The 20,667-nt window shown below is 38.4% G+C and overlaps 1 protein-coding gene and 1 pseudogene across 3 annotated transcripts; one reads left to right on the top strand and one right to left on the bottom strand.

Moving 5' to 3' along the window:
• Positions 1 to 1,783: 1,783 nt before the first annotated feature.
• On the bottom strand, positions 1,784 to 10,270 carry LOC137074922 (gastrula zinc finger protein XlCGF57.1-like). 3 transcript variants are annotated; one of them, XM_067443009.1, is made up of 3 exons: positions 10,218 to 10,270; positions 6,706 to 6,866; positions 1,784 to 4,942 (listed from the first exon to the last, which is right to left on the bottom strand). In XM_067443009.1, the coding sequence occupies exons 2-3, from the start codon at positions 6,788 to 6,790 to the stop codon at positions 3,804 to 3,806; spliced, it is 1,224 nt and encodes a 407-aa protein (XP_067299110.1). In that variant the 5' UTR covers positions 6,791 to 6,866; positions 10,218 to 10,270; the 3' UTR covers positions 1,784 to 3,803. The 3 variants fall into 3 exon arrangements, with proteins under 3 accessions (XP_067299110.1, XP_067299111.1, XP_067299108.1); XM_067443010.1 differs by having other exon boundaries at positions 6,706 to 6,843; positions 10,218 to 10,254; XM_067443007.1 differs by lacking the exon at positions 10,218 to 10,270 and having other exon boundaries at positions 6,706 to 7,505.
• An 8,398-nt stretch (positions 10,271 to 18,668) lies between these two features.
• LOC137075900 (gastrula zinc finger protein XlCGF57.1-like) lies at positions 18,669 to 20,137 on the top strand (annotated as a pseudogene).
• The last annotated feature ends 530 nt before the right edge of the window (positions 20,138 to 20,667 follow it).

Genomic DNA, 20,667 nt, shown 5'->3' with positions numbered 1-20,667 from the left:
TTATGGAAAATAATGAAAAATAATGGAAAATAATGAACTGGCCCTTCCCTCATTTGTATTACCAACTCACTGGTGTGGTAATCTGGGGCCAGTGCTTCGTTAACTATACATGAACTCTTGGTTCTGGCACACTTGTACTCCTGGGCTGTTTTGGAATCCTTGGAACACTCTTTCAGAGGACCCATGTGGTCAGTCAACACAAGCAGCACATTGTGCTGAACTAATGTTGCTATCATTTTAACCTCAGCCCTTTCATGTCTGTGAGAAAAAAAGTCAGACCACATACTGCATCCATAACAACATCATGGCTACGTAGATGGGGGATCTAGTTACTAATATGGCCAGCCTGCAGTCCAGATCTTTCACCCAAAGAAAACATTTTGCACATCATAAAGAGGAAGATGTAACAAAGAAAACCTAAGGCAGTTGAGCAACTAGAAGCCTGTATTAGACAAGAATGGGACAACATTCCTATTCCTAAATGTGTGCAACTTAAACTCAGTTTAAACATTTGATATGTCATATGTTGTATTCTGAATAAAATATTGAAATGTGAAACTTCCACATCATTACATTCTGATTTTATTCACAATTTGTTCAGTGTCAAAACTTTTTTGGAATCGGGTTTGTAGACACAGGAGCCAACAGGGCACAGGTGAACACAATGTGCAACTAAGAGGGACGTTAAACTAAGAAAACCTGACTGTGAAACAGAACAAATAAATACAAAACCTAAACAAGATGGTAAATTAGTCAAAACTATCAACCATGACAGTACAGTATATTACACAAAACTCTTGAACCTTGACAGGACCATGACATATCATGCCTTAGCCTCTTCGTCTGACTTCCCCCCAACATAGAGAGCGGACATCAGACATATGTTAATTATAGTGGTGGATTCAATGACCCGTTCTTTTTTCCTGGCGGCCCTTGCTCTTAACATGTCTCACAATATCTGAAACACCCTGGTGGCAATATGTTTCCTACACGACATGCAGAACACCAGTAATGTGTGCTGAGGCTACCTTTATTGAAAAATTGCCATATTGTGGTACACTCATTCTTGAAGGTAAAACCGGATGTTGCAGCTTCACACAAGGCTCTAATCATTGACCTCCGTTGTCTGTTGCTGTTCTGTCTGTTGTTTGGTCTGTTCTGTCTGTTTCTCTTCTGTCTGTTGTGCGGCTTTTTTATCTTTCAGTAAAAAAATGAAACGTGTTTCCTCTTTACTAGGGGTGTAACGATTCGGTTAACAACGGTTCGATTCGTATCGCGATTTGAGGTTGTCAATACGATTTAAGGATGATATTGGTTCATTTAGAAAGATATGATCCGAAACGATTCAGTGACTTGAAATCAATTCAGTAACTTTTTAGCCAAAAATTTAAATCAGTGTGAAAGTTTTATTTCAACCGAATCGAATCATTGTTAAACCGAATCGTTACACCCCTACTCTTTACTCATCTTTTTTACTGGCCTTCCCTTATTGTGGGGCATACTTGAAACCTGCAGGGATTTAAATGATCTTAGTTTAATACAGCTACACCTATGTAGGCCTATCAATTACAGCATGTGACCAGACATCCCAGTTTTCTGGAATAAAGCAAATGCTTGATTTATACGTGAATCCGATTCTCTGTAGACACGCGAACGGATTCAATATGTTCATGCGTCCAACTAGAGGACTTTTTTGGATTAAATAACTCAACAAGGTATTGAATTACCGTGAAAAGAATCAAATTTATAAACACAAAGCCCAAGACATTTTTTAAGATGAAAAGGTAAAGAAGGGTTTATTGTATTATTCTAGACACACAAAATAATCTAACCAAAACACACGCACGAACACACATTAATAAAGTTACAGGGAAAGTGATGTTTGTTAATAGAAGGGAGTCTCAAGTGTCTCGTTCAGTCAAGATTTCTTTACCACAACCTGGGAGAATCGATTTATATTAGCAATTCAACCTTACTTAGATAAGATTTTACCAGTTCAGCCAAAATGGAGAGTTATACTCGCGTTTGAATGCTCCTACAAGCATGGGTTCCTCTTAGGATGGCGTTGCTTGGCTGGTAGTAGTCAGTTGTTGTGTTCGGAGGGACAGATAGTTGGTTTTGCAGGGTAGTACCGTATCCTGGATATCCTGGATAGCTGATAGCTACACAACGGGAGTTTCAGCACAAATCAAAGCAGAAGTCACCGCAAAACCATGGCAGTCAAAATAAGCACGAAGCAAAAGCAAAAAGCAAAGACATCTTGTTTGTCCTTTGTTTTTCACCAACCAGTCGGCTGTTGTTCTGGGCGTGTCTTACGCCCACTTCGGCTGTGTTGGTATATCATTAGCATAATGTCCACATTAATCATCTGCTGGCATTCTTTGTGAGTTTGGGTAAACACCAGATCAAGAAACCAACCTTTTTAGTGTAATTACAGTGCATTTTACACAGATTTACCTTGCATCAAAAATGTTGGAAAGAATTGTTCCATCACACAGCATAACTTTCCCATGATTGGAGTAGGAGATAATCAAGATTCACATGTGGTAATTGTCTGTCATGCAACAAACTTCACAGGATACATACAAATACACACAATACCTTGGTATATGTTTAAGACAAGATTTGGTGGATTCATTCACTTTAATGGTAAGGTTTCAGAGGTTTGTGAAAGTCCTTTGAGGTCTTCTGGTGTGGAATCCATAGAGTATCTGGACAGTGTCGACTGACAGGGAGAGGGAAGGCAAAGTGTCCCTGTTTGATGTCCGGACACACCTTTTCTTTCCAGATAACACTTGGTTTCATGTGTGAGTTCCTTAGCTACAAGTTTGAGATGAGGCAGAAGAGGTGTCTTTTCCGGCCATTTGGTTCCATGAATTAGTTTTTTCAACAATAACTCCTTCCAGGACAGCCAGGAACCTTGAAGTTGTGATTGATGACCAGTTAAAATTCACTGACCACGTCACGGCAACAGCCCGGTCCTGCAGATTTGCTTTATACAACAGTAGGAAGATTAGACCCTTCCTATCAGAACAGCCCACACAACTCCTGGTCCAAGCTCTTGTTCTCTTCAGACTGGACTACTGTAGTGTTCTTTTAGCAGGCCTTCCAGCATGCACTATCAAACCCTTGCAACTGATCCAGAAAGCAGCGGCGAGAGTGGTCTTTAATGAGCCGAAGAAGAGCACGTCACGCCTCTCTTCATCAGTTTGCACTTTCAATATATATATATTGAATATATGATTTTTTTTAATTTATTTTTTTCATTTGTAAGACGCTTTGGATAAAACCATCTGCTAAATGATAAAATGTAAAGGATTCAGAAAGGGGTCTCTGGAATGCTTTGTTGTTTTGAGTCGCTGCTTGTTAATCATAATCCTACAATGCACTAGACAGGAATTTGATGCTTAATTTGCATTTGGTGTGAATGCAGCATAACACCGCAGCCAGATTTCCTTCGGACAACTTTCTCTGCCTCTGAAGACTGCATGCTCTGTAGAGAGTGATAAGGTTGTTTTCAGACAACAATGTACACAGTATCCTGAGTCTGTGTAGCATTAAACTCTGGCCTTACCTACAGTCTTTTATGTTAGTGTGAGTAGCACATTTATAGACAGATATGCAATCTGGCAAAAAATAGCGCCCAGCAAACTGGATACTAACGCAGAATAAATGATTGTTTAACGATCTAGAACACATTTTAATTGTAATGTAGTTTAACTAACATTTTCATTCTGATATGTTGAACAATTCAATGAAAACATTCTGACATTGAACACGATTAAATAATTTTACCCGTAATTTTACTGGTGATTTTTGAAATTGCTATTTTTTTCTAAATCTCTTGCAGACTTGGAACTTTTGAGTTTCTTTCCAGAATGAGTGAGCAGATGCTGTTTCAAGTCTCTCTGATATGTGAAACTTGCGTCACACTGAGGGCAGGTCAACGTCTTCTCAGTGTGATCTCTCATGTGAACCTCAAGTTTTCCTTTGTTTTTGCAGGTCATTCCACAGTGAAGGCACACGAGAGGATTCTCTCCAGTGTGATTTTTTTTAACATGATTCTTCAGGCGTTTGCTGTCTGTGAAGCTTCTCTTGCACTGATGACAAACAAACTCTCTTGAGTGAGTCCTCGTGTGGGTTTTAAGAGTTAATTTACATCTGAAACTCTTTCCACACTGATCACATGGGAACGGCTTCTCTCCGGTGTGAATTCTCATGTGAGTCTGTAGATTTCCTTTTATAGAGAAGCTCTTCCCACATTGATTGCAGATGAAAGGCTTCTCTCCACTGTGAAGTTTCATATGGACATTAAAGTTTCCTTTTTGATTGAAACAGTTTCCACACTGATGGCAGGTGAAAGGCTTCTCTCCATTGTGAGTTCTCATGTGGACTTCAAGGCTTGATTTTCGATTGAAACTGTCCCCACACTGTTGGCAGGTGACTGAGTTTTCTCCAGTATGATCTCTAATGTGGGTTTTAAGGCTTGATTTACGGCTAAAACTCTTCCCACACTGTTGGCAGGTGAACGGCTTCTCTCCGGTGTGAATTCTCATGTGAGTCTGTAGATTTCCTTTTATTGAGAAGCTCTTACCACACTGATTGCAGGGGAAAGGCTTCTCTCCACTGTGAGTTCTCATGTGGTCTTCAAGGTTTTGTTTTCGACAGTAACTATTTCCACACTGTTGGCAGGTGAACGGTTTCTCTCCAGTGTGAATTCTCATGTGAATTTCAAGGTTTGATTTTTGAGTTAAACATTTTCCACACTGTTGGCAGGTGAAATCCCTTCTAGTCTTCAGAGATCGTTTTCGTAAGGAAACTTTTTTTAACATTGAGCAACGAAAAGATTTTTCCCCAGTTTTGAAATCATGATCTTTCTCATACTCATTTTTCACTTCAACTTCCTCCAGTTCTTGACTCTCCTCTTTCAGCTGCATCCTGTCTAAACCAAAACAAAAACAAATACAAGTTAACCCTAATTAACAGTGCAGTGGTAAGTAATATAGTGGGTAACATACTGTGCATCCAGAAAGTATTACATTTTTCCACATTTTGTTGTTACAGCCTTAAGCTTGGGACATACTCTGCAGGAACAAAGAAATTTGTTCGTTTTCTCGATGTGGCAAGAACAAGAACAAAGTTCATTATGGCCAGTACATTCCATACTCCATGAGAAAAGCAGGTGCCGAACATCTGCATTTCTCTGAATTAACCACGCCCACTTTAAATGTATGACCAATCACACAATAGTGCTCGGACAGTTGCAAGAAAAAAGTTCTGCCCAGGCGATGTGCCGAGAACAGGCTGTGAGAACTCCCAAACCCGGGTTGCGAGAACAAAATGACGTAATTTTGTTCTCGCAGCCCTTAAAGCGAGACCTTATTTTTCTGTTTAGCGGAGTATGCTGTAGCCTTTATTTATATTGGGGCGGCAGTGGCTCAGTGGTTCATGTAGGTTGGCTTCAAACCAGAAGGTTGGTGGTTTTATCCCAGCTGCATCTCTGATGGTCTGGGGTTCATGAGTGTGTGTGGCATGGGCAGCTTACACATCTGGAAAGGCACCATCAATGCTGAAAGGTCTATCCAAGTTCTAGATCAACATCTGCTCCATCCAGACAGCGTCTCTTTCAGGGAAGACCTTGCATTTTCCAACATGACAATGCCAGAGCCCATACTGCATCTATTACAACATCATGGCTGCGTAGAAGAAGGATCCGGCACTGAAATGGCCAGCCTGCAGTCCAGATCTTTCACCATTAGAAAACATTTGGCGTATCATAAAAAGGAAGATGCGACAAAGAAGACCTAAGACAGTTGAGCAACTAGAAGCCTGTATTAGACAAGAATGGAACAACATTCCTATTCCTAAACTTGAGCAACCCAGACGTGTGCAGACGGTTATAAAAAGAGAAGGGGATGCCACACAATGCCAAACAAGGCCTTGTCCCAACGTTTTTGAGTGTGAATTTATTTTTTCCCTTAAAATGATACATTTTCTCAGTTTAAACAATTGATATCATCTACAGCTCTGATTTTTTTTTTTAAAGAGACCACTTAACATACATCTATGTTGTATTCTGAATAAAATATTGAAATGTGAAACTTCCACATCATTGCATTCTTTTTTTTTTGTTATTCACAATTTGTACAGTGTCCTAACACTTTTGGAATCAGATTTGTATCATCTTATAATAGTTTTACATATTTTTTCTTATTTGACAGGCAATAACTCAATAAGGTATAAGGAAATTTCATTATTTGGTGATGCTTCCCTTCATGTGAGCTGAAGCTGGATCAAATTTTGTGGCGATAAAGTAATGAAAAGTTACAGCATTTGGAACCAAGGCAGCCCATAACACCGCCTAATCGGGATTTTTTAAAACTGCTTCTCCATGAGGAATATCTTGTGATCAATGCAATGCATTTTAATTGTGAGAATCTGCTGTAAATAATGCTGTGCATTTTCTACGATCTGCACTACGTGAAATCTATATTTGTTTTTAGTTAGTGCCTGTGCCTGCCTAGTCTTATTTCCTTTTAAAAGTGATAACTGAGTGAATAGTGTCCACTGCAGCAAATCATCCATGTTTTTTCTAAGATGTTTTTGAAGCAACATTAGTATTTGTCTGGTCATGTGATCTCAACATGTCTGTCCACATGATAAAACTAGAGGATAGAAGGATAAAAAGAAGAGAATGAAACTAACCTGTTTGTTCCTCAGTATCTTCATGTTTTATGCTGAACACTTCTTCAATCTTTATGTCTTCACTCTCCTGTTTAATCAACGCCATCTTTATAATAAGAGTGTGTCATGAGGATCTCAGAGGCTTCTCCAGCAGTTTTCCTGTGTGTTTGGACAATTAAATCCTGTTTAAGAGGAGAATACCTTCAGGGTCGGTCAGAAATCTTGGAGTAATCTTTGATGACCAGCTGTCCTTCAAAGACCACATCTCGAAGACGGCTCGGTCATGCAGGTTTGCATTGCACAACATCAGGAAAATCAGACCGTTCCTTACGGAGCATGCAACACAGCTTCTTGTCCAAGCCCTGGTCATTTCTAGACTTGACTATTGCAATGCGCTTCTGGCTGGACTTCCATCTTGTGCAATCAAACCACTGCAAATGATCCAGAACGCTGCAGCACGTCTTGTATTCAATGAGCCCAAAAGGGCTCACGTCACACCTCTATTCATCTCTCTGCATTGGCTACCACTCGCTGCCCGGATCAAATTCAAAGCCCTGACTCTTGCTTATGGATCTTCCACAAGCGCAGCACCCGCATACTTCGACTCACTCCTACGAGTCTACACACCCACCAGAAGCCTTCGCTCAGCTAATAAGCGGAGGCTTGTGGTACCATCACAGAGAGGCATGAAATCCCTCTCTCGAACTTTTTCTTTCATTGTTCCCGGTTGGTGGAACGATCTTCCGTCCTCCATACGCACGACAGAATCACTCGCTTCATTCAAAAGACAGGTAAAAACTCATCCCTTCCAGGAGCACTTAATCTTACATTAAAAAAATAAAAAAAATAAAAAACTCTTTCCCCCTCTATTTCTCTTTTCTTCTTTCCTTTTCTGGTCTTTGCTACTCTGAGCAGTGTACAAATCTTGGTATCTGGGGCACTTTTTGTGTTTCGTTGCCTCTTCATGACAGATCGCTTCCTGTTCTCCTGAGTTGTAAGTCCCTTTGGATAAAAGCGTCTGCTAAGTGCATAAATGTAAACGTAAATGATGAATAAGGAACAGAAACAGGAATAAATGCACAGTAAATCTCTGGGGGTTATCTGGGGACCTCTGGTGATTTGTAATAATTACAGAGAATGTCTATGATCTTAATCCCGTGCGAATCGGCCATGTCTGTAATTTGTAAAGTAAAAATTCCCCCGGAAATTACTAACCCTATTTCGCTGAACACCGAGGTCCTGTGATGATAGTCCCGTGCGAATCGGCATCTCTGTGATTTGGCCAGGATTAGGCGGATCGTATATCATTTTTGCAAGCTTTTTATTTCCTGTCCGCATTTCTATCTTTATCTTTCACGAAGAATGGAGGCTCCATAATATTTTTCTCCGTAAGAAATTTATAATATCTTCCACCGTATATTGTCAGCTTCTCACTGCTGTCTGTACTCAGTTCATGGCATCTGTTCTTCAACGGAACGAAATTATGTTCATTACTATAATAATCAAAGCGATATCGATGCCTGTTTATGATTTCATACAGCTATATCTATAACGAAAAAAACATTTACAAGTCTTGACATCATATCCAGGAGAAGTCAGTAAATTCGGGTAAAATCACAGGCTTTGCTGATCCCGTGCGAATGTGCCACGCAAAACTCAGATGTGGGAGAGTCATTTTTTAAATCACAGAAGTCTTTAGATAATACTAATCCCGTGCGAATAGTACTTTAATCAGCTAGTTCAGGCTGAGAGTTAATGGCCTTAGATGACCTGATGAAAACATTGCAGATGGTTTGTAAAAGAGTGTTTGTGTTCCTGCTTCATTTACACCATCAGACGTAGGGGTCTGGTATACAATTGAATAACATAGTTTTCTTTTTTAACTGACATGACCCATATATACAACCATTAACATGCAATCAAGTCAAGCTCACCATAAGAATACTAATATATAGCCATTAACGACAGTAAGACTATAACAGATAAATAGCCTACTATCATTTGCAGCTTGATTAAAAGAACACACTGTGCCACAGTGGGCCGGCGCTCACGCTGAATGACACGGATTGTAGGCTACTACTGACTATTTCAATTCTGCAAAGTGTAACTTTTTATATGTTTGGTATATTTTGATACAGAATGAACAGGCTGTGCTGTCACGTTTGCAATGCCAGAAAATGTAATGCGTGTGTGAGGCGCCGGCCATTATGAATAGTTCCAGCCATAGTTCATTATGAAAATGATCCGAACACATGGCATGCCTGAGTAACCGCTCGTGTGGGAATGTAGAGCACATCACAGTGTGCGGATAATGCAATATTGCGTTGAAAAAAACAGATGCAGGCGGTGAAATGAGGAAAAAACCGAAGACATTAGACGTTGAACTTTCTTCTAACTTGAGCGCTATGTTGTTTATATAACGGCCAAGCCTGGTCTAACCAGACTCTCGTACATTTCATTTGTACATACAGTCCCGCCACTCTCCATTGACAAGCATTTATTTCTGCGAAGGTGGGCACTCTATTTAAGTTTACAACTATTGGATCTGCCCTGAGCCACTCTGGATCTGCTATAACCAATCGCATAATGTTTGGTCAAGACATGTCAGGAGTAATATTACTTTTTTGGCTAAGAAATATTTACAATTTTCCTTATTTTATATTGTTTCTGATTGTGTTTATGACACGTTTGTACAATATTTGCCTTCCCATTTCATGTATATTATCAGCAAATCTATTTAATACATAACATGTCATTTGTTTTACAGAATTTATACTATGACGATCTCTTCAAGATCCCCCCCCCCCTTGCCATATCACCCAGCCCTACTTTGTAAGGTTGTAAACTGGTATATTTTTATATTATTTCAGTTAATAGCTTAACCTTATATATTGTGGTGCAAACAGTTTTACTGCACTAACTAAGTCGTCGCACATAAGATGAGAAGCAGGGCTAATTAAACAGAAATCATGAAGAGAAAAAAGCTTATTTACGATTGAAAAATAAGGACTCTCTTTCTATTAAAACTGAATTAGGTTAAATTATCAACAGGGTTGCCAACAGTTATATTTATGACTAGAAGAAAACATCAATTAAATTTAAAAGATTTAAAATTGTAAATCTTTAATTAAAATGAATAATACAAATTGAGAATTGAACAGAAAATGCTATAAAATGGTGGTGTCCTAGAAATGCGGTCCTGAAACTGCTGCCTCTGGCATTGCAGGATCTCGAGACTCTTGAGAAACACTGTGAATCATTTTGACAAGCATTTGGTTCAGTTCACTCTGAGTTTCTCCATCTAGACTTTAACCAGAGACTGAACTCGTGTCTAAACAAATAAATTAAAAAATTAAACAAGAGGTTACTGGAAACAGTCTTAGAGGTTACTGACATAAATAACGCTCATTAAAGTTAGATAAAGCATTATAATGTTACATAAAATAATCAACACTTACTGCTTATGAAAAGAATAAAACTGTCTGAACAGACTTAATTCAAGGTAAACACTTTAAATGTTTAAAACCACAAACCTTTCTTCAGCTGATCCACAACAGACACATATGGTGCGGCCGTATGACGTCACAATACCACACCAAAATAAAAGTCCCGGTCAAAGAGTAAAATAATATTTTGTCTAAAATCAAGTGCATAGAAATGTTTAAGTTTAATAAATAACAGGGCTGTCAACTTATCAAAAAATCTTGGTGGGGCCAACCAAAGTTTTGCTGCATACAAAACAATTTGTATCATTACCGTATCATTCATATATATATATGATGTTCTCAGTGTAGGGACCAGAGGTCCCAAATTTAAATTAACATTGGTCTATCAAAGGGACCTACAAGGATCTCTGAAATCTTTAAAGATTTCTAAAGAAAATCGAAAGAATGAGGACCCCTGATTTACATAAATTCTAATCCTTCAAAACAAAAAAGAAGAAAAAAAGATACTAATTTGGACATCAGGAGGACTGGTGGCCAAAGACAAAACCTCATTAGATTAGGCAGTGAGGAAAATTAATTTTCTCATTTTCATTCATATTCAGAAAAATACCAACAGCAAGACAAAATACCAGCATGGCTCATTTTGTGCATGTTTACTTTATGAAGTTCATGTTATTTTAAATGACTAACATCATTTAACTACATGCAGCTAATAACAACTTAAATACAATGTTTAACCACTGTGTGAACATTATATTCTATAACACATGTATATGGTTGAGTCTCACCACAGAACACACTCTCTCCGCATAAGTATTTGAATGGGCTAGCACCAGGATAATCTTTGCAATGGTGGCAAGCCTCGGGAACAGGCTTACATCAGTCACCTGTGAAACATTAGCCAAGAATACAGTAGAAATAAGCTCTCAAGTACTATATTGTTTTGTTTGTTTTGTTTGCCTTTGATAGATAAGTATAGTAGGCTAGTATACAAACCCGATTCCAAAAAAGTTGGAACTGTTCAAATTGTGAATAAAAACAGGATGCAATGATGTGGACGTTTCAAATTTAAACATTTTATTTAGAATACAACAAAGATGACATATCAAATGTTAAAGCGAGGAGGACTGCAGCTAATTCAACAGTGAATACTGATACTGATAAATTATCTGTTGTACTCTTTTTGATGATACTTTGATTATTTGGAAAAAATACAATTGCATCAGTTTTGCCTGAGATTGGTTTTTTTTTTAAATCTTTTGATTAGCTTATACTCCCCCGAAAACATTTTCCCCCATCGCTAATATCTGTTTGATAACCTTAAATGCTTAAAAACACAAACCTTTCTTCAGCCAATTCACAGCAGATGCAGTGTGGTGCAGACTTACGATGCCACAAAGCCACACCAAGAAAAAAGTCACTAAAGCATAGAAATGTGGGCCGTATACATTTTTTAAAATTTGTTTCATAAATGTTTAAAGTTATTCACCTGAGCTTCATGCTTTACATTTCTTTTTTTAGTATAACACTGATAAAAAAAAAAAAAAAGATTTTATTAAAATGTTATGATGTTCAAAAGGACACCAGGAATGACCTGTAGCACAGTTTGGGCAATTCTGCTCTGTGGGATGGATTCGGCCTTCTCAAAATAATCATAAACTAACCAATCAGTCATCAGTCTGTCTCTGTTTTATATTGTTGTATATGTATTTACACTTGTATCACTTATATTTCATGTCTTTACTTGTATGAAGTCTAAATTCCTGTGCACTTGATTTTAGACACACTATTTTCCACATTCAAACTATGATAGCGTTTGACCGGGACTTTTATTTTGGTGGGGTGTTGTGACGTCATACGGCGGCGTCGCGAGATGCGTCTGTTGTGGATCAGCTGAAGAAAGGTTTGTGATTTTAAACATTTAAAGTGTTCAAATAGATATAGTCCTTTCTTTTATTTGTTTTGTTGTCACATTACATTACATGCTTGTTTATTGTAATATCATAATGTTTTACTTAATTTTAATAATCGTAAATTACATTCATTTATATGAATGAAGCTTTTTAAATGTGTAATATTGCAGGTTTAAATAAATATTTAAAAATATATTCTTGTGTTTTTATTCTGTCTCCTAAAGTTTCCTGCATATGATTTAAATAGCCTTTGAATAATAGGCTGATAGCTCAAGACCACACAAGAACAGCTGCATGCTTTGAATGTTGCTCTACACTCAAATAAAAATCATTTTCATACACAACCCTCATACTTTATCAAACATTAAGCTTCAGGCGCATTAACTGTGTTATTCTGTAGCAATGCTTTAGAATGTTGGTCAACTTAACTGATAATAATATAACTAATATTATCATTCTTATGTTAACAAGTGAACACAAAAACACACTGGTGAAGGCACTACTATCCCAAACGAAGGAAATGTATAGTTATAAACACATAGGCCTATTAGAACCATATAGTATCTAATTGATTAGTCCCGTTGTTTTCTCGTCTAACATTCTCATTCTTACAAGATGAATATGAATAATATATTTACTTTTAAGACACTTTATTTTACTATACTAGTCATTTCCAGTTAATGAATGCATTTAAAAATACATTTTACAATAATTTAAACAGTCTAGATAGTATTTAGGATAGTTAGATAACTTTATGTCTATTGTATTAAATTATTAACATGCTTTCTGTGCTCTTCTTTGAATATAACATCTGCATTTCTGTTCATTTTTCACAGCTCTGGCCAGTAAATAAATGGTTCATTACATATATCTACAACATCCAGTTAGATGTGCGGATGTGCTAAAGAATGACGAGTCTCAAGACCACAATTCATAAATAAACCCATCCCTGTGGAATTTGTCAATGCAAGGAAATGTTTTATACCTTTTATGAATTGAAAAAAATCTGGAAATGTTCCTGATGGTGTTTTCAAAAATGAAAAATATGTCTTTGTATATAATCAAAGGTGAGTAAAGTACTATTAGATGAGGTTTTATACAATACACGGCAAAGAGGGGAGGGTGTAGCCATTTTGACCTAAATTTTAAAGCATTGCTTCAGAATAAAACAGTTAACAGAATAAAAACACAAGAATATATATTTGTAAATATTTATTTAAACCTGCAATCATACACATTTAGAAAGCTTAATCTCATTCATTCATAATTTTACTATTATAGAACGTCAGCACTTTATTGTAGCTGGAGTAGTTTAAAGGTGCTTTCACATCTCTAGTTCGGTTCATTTGGTCCGATCCAAGGGCAAACAATTATACATTGTTGCATTTTTCAGCTTTTTTGGTTCCTTTTCACACCACACTGATTGCTTTGGTCTGAACCAGTTGAAACAAACCAAAACGCAGGAACGTGACAACATCCACATCACTCATTGGCCATGGCGTATTTCCTAAACTGCTTTTCGATTGGTCAGAATTTACGTGTGGGAAAATTCCAACAGAAGAGGAAAAGCCAGCAGACTATAATAACACTATGGAGAGACGACTGCGGGCTGGTTTGTATTTACCACAGTATGCAAACAATACATTTCTATAATGAAGCGTGGATGCGACATGAAAACAACGCTCTAATGCACTGCAGACGGCGAGAGCGCATCTCTCGTCACTTCAAGCGGAGCCGTGCATTAATTATACTCTTACATGCTCATCTTCCCGAAAATATTGCCAACGATCTATCAGGTAATAATGTCATGCACACAATGTCAGCGCAGCTAACTACGGCAGCTGGTTTAGTCCAAAAATGATCAGTACTTTTGCAGTTGGCTCTGTTCGAGGTCGGATCACGTTCTCACCACAAACGAACCGCTCCAGAGTTCGTTTGAAATCGTACCGAGACCAGCTCTTCAAGGAGGTCTCGGTACGCTTGTTTGGTCCGCTTTTGGTGCGCACCCGAGTGCGATTGCTGCTTTCAGACCTGACCAAACGAACCGTACCAAAGAGGGAAACGAACTCTAGTACGATTCAACCGAACTAAATGAAGCAGGTGTGAAAGCAGCCTAAGCTTAACTTCGTTCATCGTTATTACCTGCGATCTGAGGTGCTCCCACTAATCATTTCTGTTCCACTCGTCTGTATTGGCTGCCCCACCCACGACAGGGGCTCATGAATATTCATGTCAGCTCCACCCACTGGAACCAAAAATTTCAGGATCTGAATATATTGTAACACCTGCAATACCAGAGGCTGCGGTTTCAGGACTGCAGTTCTAGGACACGTTTTCAGTTTAAATGTTTTATTTGATATTAAACTGTTGGTAATCCTCTTATTTAACCTGTTTCAGACTCTCACTCTGCCCAAGTCACGCCACATTGGCAACCCTGCTTTTGATATGAAACCAAGTTTTAATACGAAATTCAACCAATAAATACAGTTTCGGTGCACTTAATATGACATAACAGATCACTGCCACAAAGTGCAAATTAATCACAATCTTTTTACAGCCCATGTTTATCTGAAACTATATTTGATGCAAAGAAAACCTGTAAAGATAAAATATGCTCAGAATTGAGAAAATAGTATATATGGAGCTCAACTGTAGCCTATCACATGGTAAATGTGTGAATGTCCACAGGGTATTTTATTCAAACAACTCTCTAATAGAGTGGGGTAAGATGAGCCAGTGGGTAAGTTGACCCAACACCTTTATCTTGGCAACTCTACACTTTTTTTGGTTATGTGACCATATTGATTTAGCAATGTATGAAACCATGCAAATCATTTAGCTAAATATAAGCCTGAATTGGTAAACTAGCAGGTTTAATCCAAAATGGCAGCTATGGGGCAAAGTGAGCCAAATTATGTGGGGTAAATTGACCCAGCGTTTTAACTTACCCCACCATAAGGCACTGTAGTTAAGTTACATCTCTGAAGAATAAATGGGTATAATTGCCATGTAATGTTACACAACTGGTTTATTATTTTCTTTAAAAAAAATGATAGTAATCTATATCTTAGTAGTATTTGAAGTGATTTAGTAGATTCTATAAATAGAGATTAATTTTCGGCTTTCTTCAGCACTCAGCACCAGCATAAAGAGAAAGCAGAAGTGTCTTTCCCAACACTCGCTGATCGTAAATCCAACATGGTGGCCACGTGCAACTAGCTAATTCTTCTCATTTACTTTTCAAGCGCTAACGTAGGCGTCAGCCAATCAGATCACCTATATCAATACCCGTTTCCTGTGTTTATTCTTGTTTCTGTTCATTGTTTATTATTCTCCTCTCAAACATGTCAAAATGTCCAAACACACAGGAAATCTCCTGGTGAAAGGTCTGAGATCCACATGACACACTATAAAGATGGCAGTGATTAAACAGGAGAGTGAAGACATAAAGATTGAAGAAGTGTTCAGCGTAAAACATGAAGATACTGAGGAACAAACAGGTTAGTTTCATATGATCCTTATTAAAATTACCTCTACAGAAATTAATGATATTATTGAATATGCGTGTCCTAATTAAAGCAGTTTTATTGGACATTAGGCCGGTCGCCTCATGTGGGATGAAATGTTAAGATCACATGACCAGACAAACACTAATGTTGCTTCAAGAGCATCTGAGAAACTCATCCTGCCATGTTGGACATTCGCTATTACAAACTCCTAAAAACTCAGTTTCTCAGATTTTGGTGAGCTCTGAATAATTAGTTATTATCCTTCTATAATAACCCGCCAGCCCCAGGAACTGTCTCACCTCCTTTTTGGTCTTGTCAATTTGAGGATCCGCCTTCCCATATCCCAGTGCTGCCTTCAAGTGCTATGGGAATTAGCAATTAGAAGTTTGGAAATAATTGTAATACTCAAATTCCTGAGATGGGTGAGCCATAAACTTTAAACATGGTGACGGGAAGAACTACTGCTGTGACGGGTATGATTTATTAGGTTTTCCCCTCCAAACAGGCAGATCGTCTTGTCTTTTCATTAATGTAGTGCATATTTACATATATGAGTACTCATTTAAAGCATATTGTATGTTTTATTCACAGAGAACATATCCTGCATTTGACCAAAATCACAGAATTGGCAGCTGGATAGCATCGTAAATGTTTATATGCATGTGACACTACACATAATGTTGGTTTTAATAAGATTTTCTCAATAAATATGCAAGTATAAACCTGGTTTCCTCTATGATTCATGTTCATTCCAACAGTTTATATTAATAGATAAGTAAAAGGTGTGCATCATAACCGACACCTAGATAAACACTTAAAGCTACACTGTGTAACTTTTTTAGTTTATTCTTAGCTAAAATCACTTAGTTCTTTCAAAAATATATGTGCTCATTAATGTATATTTACTTCATTCAAGTAATAATGCATTCTCATAATTTTATAATATACCATTGAAAATGCATAAGTGTTGAGGGTTCGGATGGCGGTCGCCATGTTGCTCCTCCATCTTGAAAGTACAGTAGCCAAAGAGGGACATACCCGTAAATTCAAGCTTCGCTTTTCGCGTTTTTACACTCGATGGCACCGTGTCGAATGTGAAGAGGGGGATTTCTTGAGGCTGCTATATGATGATGGAGGATCACTCTTGAGCCCCTTTCACACTGCACATCGGACCCGCAATATTCCCGGAGCATTGCCGGGTCGCCTTCTGTTTGAAAGCAACCACGTCCCGGAATTGATTACCGAATTCGACCCTGGTCGGGGACCTAGTAACATTGCGGGATATGTATCAGAGTCGCCAAGGAAGCGGAAAAGAGAATTAAGACGGCAACGCAACAGGCAAATCAACAAGACAAAAGTAAATATTGGAGTGGCCTTTCCAAGATAAAGAGCTCATGAGGAGCAACGATTTTAAAAAGAACGCCGACGTTGCCTGCTTTCTTCTCGACAGGTAATATTAATTCAGCCTATTTGTGTATATTGGAAGTTTTATTGTTGCTTGGCTAATTATATCATGGTGTGCTGTGCATAACACTAGAACGACGTCTAGGATAGTTTTCCTCGCGTCAATGATGAAAAAGTATTGTTTACCTTTTAACATAAATCCGTGTTCTATGGCGGATAACATGAGATTAATATTTTAATTGCATTATAATTTGTTAGCCTTACACTAGTGGTGTTGTACAATATACAGAATAATGATAGCACTGATAAAAGTTACTTTACTAAGATTAGCTTGCATTCGTCTGGAAACCTGATAGCTGACGTTAGCAATGAAATGGTAAAAAATAACGAAAACGTAAAACTATTATTCATTTTACATAGATTAATTTGATCATAGATCATTTGGTAAATTAAATAACTGCAAATTATAATAGTTTTCAAAAATTACCTCATAACTTGAGTTGAAGCAACACTCACCGAGGTCGAACTGGAAGCCATGACTAAATCGGCCACCGTAGGAGTTGAAACGAAATCGGAATTGAGAGGAGCAGAAACTATTATTCACTGGATGGTCATATACCTTTTCACCACTAGATGGGGGAAAATATCACACAGTGTAGCTTTAACAGTTAGTTTTATGACTGTAAGTCATTCTCTTCAAATGATAGTGAAGTTTAAAACGTGTATACCAATGTCCGATGTAACTTTAGAGACAACCCCTAAATTTGAGAATATCAAACGTCCAATGTCAAGCCAAATTTTTGCCAGTCAACAAAGCACTTGAATGCAACAAGCTCGTAATCACGTCTTCTGAAGTGGGAAACTTCTGATTGCACATGAAGGCAGCCCAAGTGGAAACCCAGATATCGTTATTGCACACGTCTGCGGGTTTGCCGTGAGTCCAGCCACCCATAGCAATCACACGACAGTGCGTAGATGATCCAGATGCTCTCTACCTTCTCTAATTCAGCGCATGTCTGTTCGCTGACCCCTAACTAGGGCTGGGCGATATGGCCCAAAAAAAATTATCGGCCGAGTTGCATTTGTGTGCTTCTAGTAAACACAGAAGCTGGCTAACGGCGGTCTTTCGAATCAGCTTTGACCGCGACTCTGGAAGACTTGGAGTTAAGCTTTTCTCTGAGAAAAGAACGGCACTGAAGTCATTCTTAAGAAGGGAAGATGTGTTTGTGGTTTAGCTGACCGGATACGGTGAATGTTTAATCAGTCAACAAGCTCTGCTTCACCTTCGTTGCTCTGGTTGGTGTAGCGCTATCCTATCGCGTGCAGAGGGAGTTTGAAAGACAACTGTTTATCCCTCCCCTCGGATTGAGCTGTCAATGGTGAGTTTCCAGACCAAACATCTTGATGTGGCTCTGGCTTGTCAGGCTAGCAATTCACCCACTACAACTAACATGGTCATAAGCCTATGTGCGAACTGAATTGGGGGTTTGGGTTTTGCTCAATATGATGTTAAGTGGCAGATCAGTGGGCTTGCTCCAGTTGAATACCCAAGTAAGTGACGACCGCATTTGTTCTGCACTTTGGAGCTGAGATTGTTTGCAGTCTTCAGAAAACTACAGACACATCAAAGCGAGGCTCTCTCTTTGTGTACCAGGTGTTGGATCGATGGCACGTTCAGCGATGGTTGCGGCATTTCATTGTAAACTTCAGACTCTAAGCTTTCAAATGAAACCTATTTTGTGTTAATCAAAGCAACAGTTTGCCAGGTGCCTGCTGGTGGTACACAGTTTCCAAGCAACTTATTTTGAATTATTCCATTCAGTGGTTGCTTGTAATTTGATTATTACTAATTTCTGTTGGGGTTTGGGCTGTACCACCCCTTGGGCTGGAAATCACTTTGAGTTACTAGGGTTAACTTAAAATTGCTTTTGTTTTGTTTTAGACCTGATGCAGCTGAAAAAGGAGCGTCAAGAACTGGAGGAAATGGAAGAGAAAAATACGCATTTGAAAGACCATGATTACATAACTGGAGAAAAATCTTTTAGTTGCTCAATGAAAAAAAAGTTTCCCTCACGAAACAGAGCTCTGAAGACAGCAATTACCAGTGATTTCACCTGCCAACAGTGTGGGAAAAGGTTTACTCAAAAATCAAGCCTTAATTCCCACATGAGAATTCACACAGGAGAAAAGCCGTTCACCTGCCATCAGTGTGGAAGCAGTTTCAGTCGAAAATCAAGTCTTAATGACCACATGAGAGTTCACACTGGAGACAATCCGTTCATCTGCCAACAGTGTGGGAACAGTTTCAGTCGAAAACAAAACCTTGAAGTCCACATGAGAATTCATAGTGGAGTGAAGCCTTTCATCTGCCAACAGTGTGGAAACAGTTTCACTCAAAGATCAAGCCTCAATGTCCACATGAGAGATCACACAGGAGAAAACTCATTCACCTGCAATCTGTGTGGGAAGAGCTTCTCACGAACAGGAAACCTACAGAATCACATGAGAATTCACACCGGAGAGAAGCCGTTCACATGTGATCAGTGTGGAAAGAGTTTCAGATGGAAAGTAACTTTTAAAACCCACATGAGGATTCACTCAAAAGAGAAATGTTTTATATGTGATCAGTGTGGAAGAACCTTTAAAAACAGTAAACGCCTTAAGAATCATGTAAAAAACTCACACTGGAGAAAATCCTTTCGCCTGCAATCAGTGTGGGAAGAGCTTCTTAGTAAAAGGAAATCTACAGATCCACATGAGAATTCACACCGGAGAGAAGCCGTTCACCTGCCAACAGTGTGGAAAGAGTTTTAGATGTAAAGTAACTCTTAAAACCCACATGAGGACTCACTCGAGAAATTAAGAATAGTTTGTATAAAGATGTAAAAACTCACACCGTAGAGAAGCCTTTCATGTGCCTTCACCTTGGAATGACTCAAAAAACCAAGGAAGCCTTGATGTCAAAACGTCTGTCTGATATCCATATTTAGCTCTGCATGTCTTATAAAATAGCTGGCCCTTCCTCTGACTGAGAGTGTAACTGTATTGGGACTGTCACTGGAGAGAGAGATAAAGCTATTTGTATTTTTAGTGGATGATCTGTAGAAATTATCATTCTTTCTAAACGTTAAGTAAACCTACCATCCTGTGATTTCAAATAAACAGAAACCGATATGAATGAATATCAATAAATACCACCTTATGTCTGTGTGACTGATGTGTAATCTTGACAATTTAATTATGATAAATATATCACTTATTATTGTAAAACTATTGTAAAACATCAATGCTTGCACCAACACCAAAATTGATTCATTTAGTGATCTTACTTCTAATTATCTGAGAAAACCTCCATTTGTTGGTGAAATGAGGGTTTTTGTGACGTTGATCCAGAGAGGCGTGTGTTTTTTAGTTTCATTTACATGTAAATCACTCGAGCTTAACGCTTCATTCGCGTCTGCTGTGAATGCACCATTAGTTAGGGTGAATAAAGGAGCATTGCCGCGCGCTGTGCAGACCGATCGCGTATGACATCAAAGTACAGCGAGCGCAAACGACTCCTTATGCTTTTGAAATTGCTCACGCAGTATTTTGATATCATACGCGGATCGGTCCGCGCAGCGCCAATGCATCTCAAACAAGCCTGGTGTGTTGTATTTCCCGCTGCCTCGCTAGCCTTGCTAAAACACTAGTGAGAGATGAGACGTATAC

This window comes from Pseudorasbora parva, chromosome 5, assembly GCF_024679245.1.
Source record: "Pseudorasbora parva isolate DD20220531a chromosome 5, ASM2467924v1, whole genome shotgun sequence".
NCBI lineage: Eukaryota > Metazoa > Chordata > Actinopteri > Cypriniformes > Gobionidae > Pseudorasbora > Pseudorasbora parva.
Note: the sequence above shows the minus strand (reverse complement) of the source record. Positions and strands in the feature narration are given on the sequence as shown.